Source organism: Helianthus annuus, chromosome 11, assembly GCF_002127325.2.
Source record: "Helianthus annuus cultivar XRQ/B chromosome 11, HanXRQr2.0-SUNRISE, whole genome shotgun sequence".
Taxonomy (NCBI): domain Eukaryota; kingdom Viridiplantae; phylum Streptophyta; class Magnoliopsida; order Asterales; family Asteraceae; genus Helianthus; species Helianthus annuus.
In genome coordinates, this window is record NC_035443.2 from 23697032 (window position 1) to 23700971 (window position 3940).

At 43.9% G+C, this 3940-nt stretch overlaps 1 protein-coding gene across 1 annotated transcript; it reads left to right on the top strand.

Moving 5' to 3' along the window:
- Window positions 1-1596: 1596 nt before the first annotated feature.
- On the top strand, window positions 1597-2317 carry LOC110931700 (cold shock domain-containing protein 3-like). Its single transcript, XM_022175083.1, has 2 exons — window positions 1597-2118; window positions 2291-2317. The coding sequence occupies exons 1-2, from the start codon at window positions 1597-1599 to the stop codon at window positions 2315-2317; spliced, it is 549 nt and encodes a 182-aa protein (XP_022030775.1).
- Window positions 2318-3940: the final 1623 nt, after the last annotated feature.

Below are 3940 nucleotides of genomic sequence, written 5' to 3' on the forward strand. Positions count from 1 at the left end.
GTAACTAAAGTGGATGTGCACGCGGTCATACTCTTGCTCTTGGATGTTGTTTATGTTTATCGTTGAATAAAGTTGTAAACTTTTCAGACAATATGCTGTCTCGTGATGTAAACACTTAAATTATGATTTCAGTTATGTAATGTTTTGCATTTGTAGTTAATTTTTACGAGCATGTAGTATATTTACCAATCTTATGCAATGAAAACCTTTCATGATCACACCTCGTGCTTCCGCCTAAGAAAGGGGTGTGACAGATTGGTATCAGAGCTGCGATTGTAGTGAACCAGGATTCCATCTCGAGTCTAGACTACAATCTCTAGGATCCTTGCACGAAAACAATTTTTCAAAAAGTTTTCATTGCATAAAACTTTCCGCGACATCCACTACCTAAAACTGTTTACAAGAGTCAAGAAAAGACACTACGAGACTTAGGGTGCACTGAAGTAGCACTTATCTGTGATTGAGAATTACTTGCAATTATGTGTAATAATTGATATATACATATACTAGAAGTAGAATGTCACAAGTATATGTGACTTTACCTGAAAACAATGGCCTATCTGAAGGAAGTGATACGAGGATGAAACGAACTGTGCGGACTGTGCAAGGAGTTACATAATTATGGATGCATACATAATTATTTAATTCAGTGCACAGAAACCACAGCAAGTCTTGTCACGTATAGCTTCCCTTAGTGCAAGAAAAGGTCAAACGTGAACACCCCTCCCCCAGCCTATTAAATACTCTGCTGGAGTAGTAGTTGTTTGATGTCACTTATGTGGGTATATGTCATACTACCACTGTCTAGTAAGACGATATCAAACAAATGTCTAACCCTATTGTGTTGTGTTCTGTCAGAACATGGCACCCAGAAGAGCTGTGAACGCTCGTGATCAACCTCCTCCTCCCCCACTGCCAAGGACTGCTGAAGAGCTGAACGCCCTACTGGAGGAAAGAATCTCCACAACTATCGCCCAGTACGAGGTGAACCGTACTGAACAAAGTGGAGGACCAAGCAATGCAAGACGTAATGGGAATGGAGATTCATCTGGAGGAAACGCAGCTCAGGGCTGCACTTTCAAGCAGTTTCTCGACTGCAAACCGCTGAACTACGACGACACTGGAGATGCAGTGGCGTTCGTACGCTGGACGGAGAAGACTGATGCTACTATCCGTATGAGCAAGTGTACCGCGGATCAGCAAGTCACTTTTGCTACTGGGTTGTTTGTCGATGAAGCTTTGACTTGGTGGAATTTACAAGTCCAAACTCTGGGTGATGATGCCGCATATGGCATGTCTTGGGATGAGCTGAAGGAGAAAATGAGAGAGAAGTATTGCTCTCGTGCTGAACTCCAAAGGTTGGAGACTGAGTTCTGGCACTTGACCATGGAAGGTGCAGACATCACTGGGTATACTCGAAGGTTCCATGATTTGTCAAGGGTGATTCCCTACATGGTGACTCCCGAATTTAAGCGCGTTGAACGCTACATTTGGGGATTGGCCTCAGAATTTCGTGGCATGGTAACTGCGGCCAAACCTGCAACAATCACTGAGGCTGTAACTCTGGCTGTCAGCCTTACTGAAGATGTTGTCCGAATGAAGAAGTTATCGTTGAACCCTATAGAGAAGACCGAGACGCATGCTGAGTCCGGTGACAAGAAAAGGAAGCATTCGAATCTGAATCAAGCAACATGCAACACCAAGGGTTCCAACAACAAGAAGCGTGACACCAACCCGCCTCAGGAGGCGAAAACTCTTGCAACTATGAATGACGCTCCTGCCAAAAGGTACCTGGGCACTCTGCCCGTTTGCAACAATTGCAAGCGTCATCACGAAGGGGTTTGTCGCATTCCAAAATGCGACAAGTGTGGAAAGCTGGGTCACCATACTGAGGATTGTTGGGGAAAAGGAAAGAACGGGAATGGAAACCGTAACGGTGCCAGTAATAGGAATGATGGAAATGGAAATGGCAATGGTAATGGGAATGGAGCTAGGAAAAACCATGGATGCTTCAGTTGTGGAAGCAAGGATCATTACATGAAAGACTGCCCAAAGGGAAACAACGCTCAGGCTCGAGCATTCGTGATTAGAGCAAGGAACGCACGCGAGGACCCTAATGTGGTCACCGGTATGTTTCTCGTTAACAATCACTTTGCATCCATATTATTTGACACTGGTGCCGACAATAGCTTCATGTCTGTGGAATTTAAACGTATGCTTGGAATAGAAGCTAGTAGATTAGATATTCCTTATTCTATAGAACTAGCCAATGGTAAACTTGTTGAATCAGGCGAAGTTGTTAGAGGCTGCTCATTAGAACTTGGTGAATGAAGGTTTAGCATCGAACTCTTACCTATTCAATTGGGTAGCTTCGATGTAGTGGTCGGAATGGACTGGTTGTCCAAGAACAAAGCTGAAGTTATTTGTCATGAGAAAATCATTCGCATCCCTTTGGCGAATGATGAAACTCTCATCGTACATGGAGAAAAACGAGACGCGCCTCTATGAATCATCAGTTGTATGAAGGCACAGAAGTGCTTAAGGAAAGGATGTGTTGCTTTCCTAGCGCATGTGGTAGACAAGAAGGCTGAGGAGCCGAAACTCGAAGACATTCCTGTGGTGAAGGAATTCCCTGATGTTTTTCCTGAAGATTTGCCAGGATTACCTCCACAACGACAAGTCGAATTCCATATAGACTTGGTTCCAGGAGCTGCTCCTGTAGCCAAGGCACCTTATCGGCTTGCACCATCCTAGATGCAAGAATTATCTACACAACTTCAGGAGTTGTTGGATAAAGTATTCATAAGGCCAAGCTTCTCGCCTTGGGGAACTCCAGTATTGTTCGTAAAGAAGAAGGATGGAACACTACGGATGTGTATCGATTACAGAGAACTGAACAAACTCACAATCGAGAATCGGTACCCACTACCGAGGATTGATGACTTATTTGATCAATTGCAAGGATCAAGCTACTATTCTAAGATCGATCTTCGATCTGGATACCACCAGTTAAGGATACAAGAGGAAAGCGTACCAAAGACTGCATTCAGAACACGCTATGGGCATTACGAGTTTCTTGTGATGCCATTCGGACTGACGAACGCGCCAGCGGTATTTATGGATCTGATGAACCGCGTATGCAAACCATATCTCGATAAATTCGTGATTGTATTTATCGATGATATCCTGATTTACTCGTGAACGAAAGAAGAGCATAAGCAACACCTCAGAACCATTTTGGAACTACTGAAGAAAGAGAAACTTTATGCGAAATTTTCCAAGTGCGAATTTTGGATTCGCGAAGTACAATTTCTTAGTCACGTTGTGAATGAGAAGGGCATTCATGTAGACCCATCCAAGATAGAAGCCATAAAGAATTGGGAAGCCCCCAAAACCCCAACTAAAGTTCGACAATTTCTGGGCTTAGCGGGCTATTACCGACGGTTTATTGAGAATTTCTCAAAGATAGCTCAACCGCTAACCACCCTCACGCAGAAAGACAAGAAGTACGACTAGGGTGATAAGCAGGAAGAAGCCTTCCAACTACGTAAAAATAAGCTATGCGATGCACCAATACTATCATTACCCGAAGGCACTGAAGACTTCGTGGTATACTAAGACGCTTCACGACAAGGTTTGGGTTGCGTGCTCATGCAACGCCAGAAAGTCATCGTACGCTTCAAGACAATTGAAGGTACATGAAAGGAACTACACCATGCACGACTTGGAACTGGGTGCGGTGGTATTCGCCTTGAAGATTTGGCGACATTATTTATATGGTACTCGATGTACAATCTTCACAGATCACAAAAGCTTACAACATATATTTGATCAGAAGGAATTGAACATGCGCCAGCGGCGATTGGTCGAGCAGCTAAATGATTACGACTGTGAGGTTGAGTACCATCCTGGAAAGATAAACGTTGTAGCAGACGCGCTA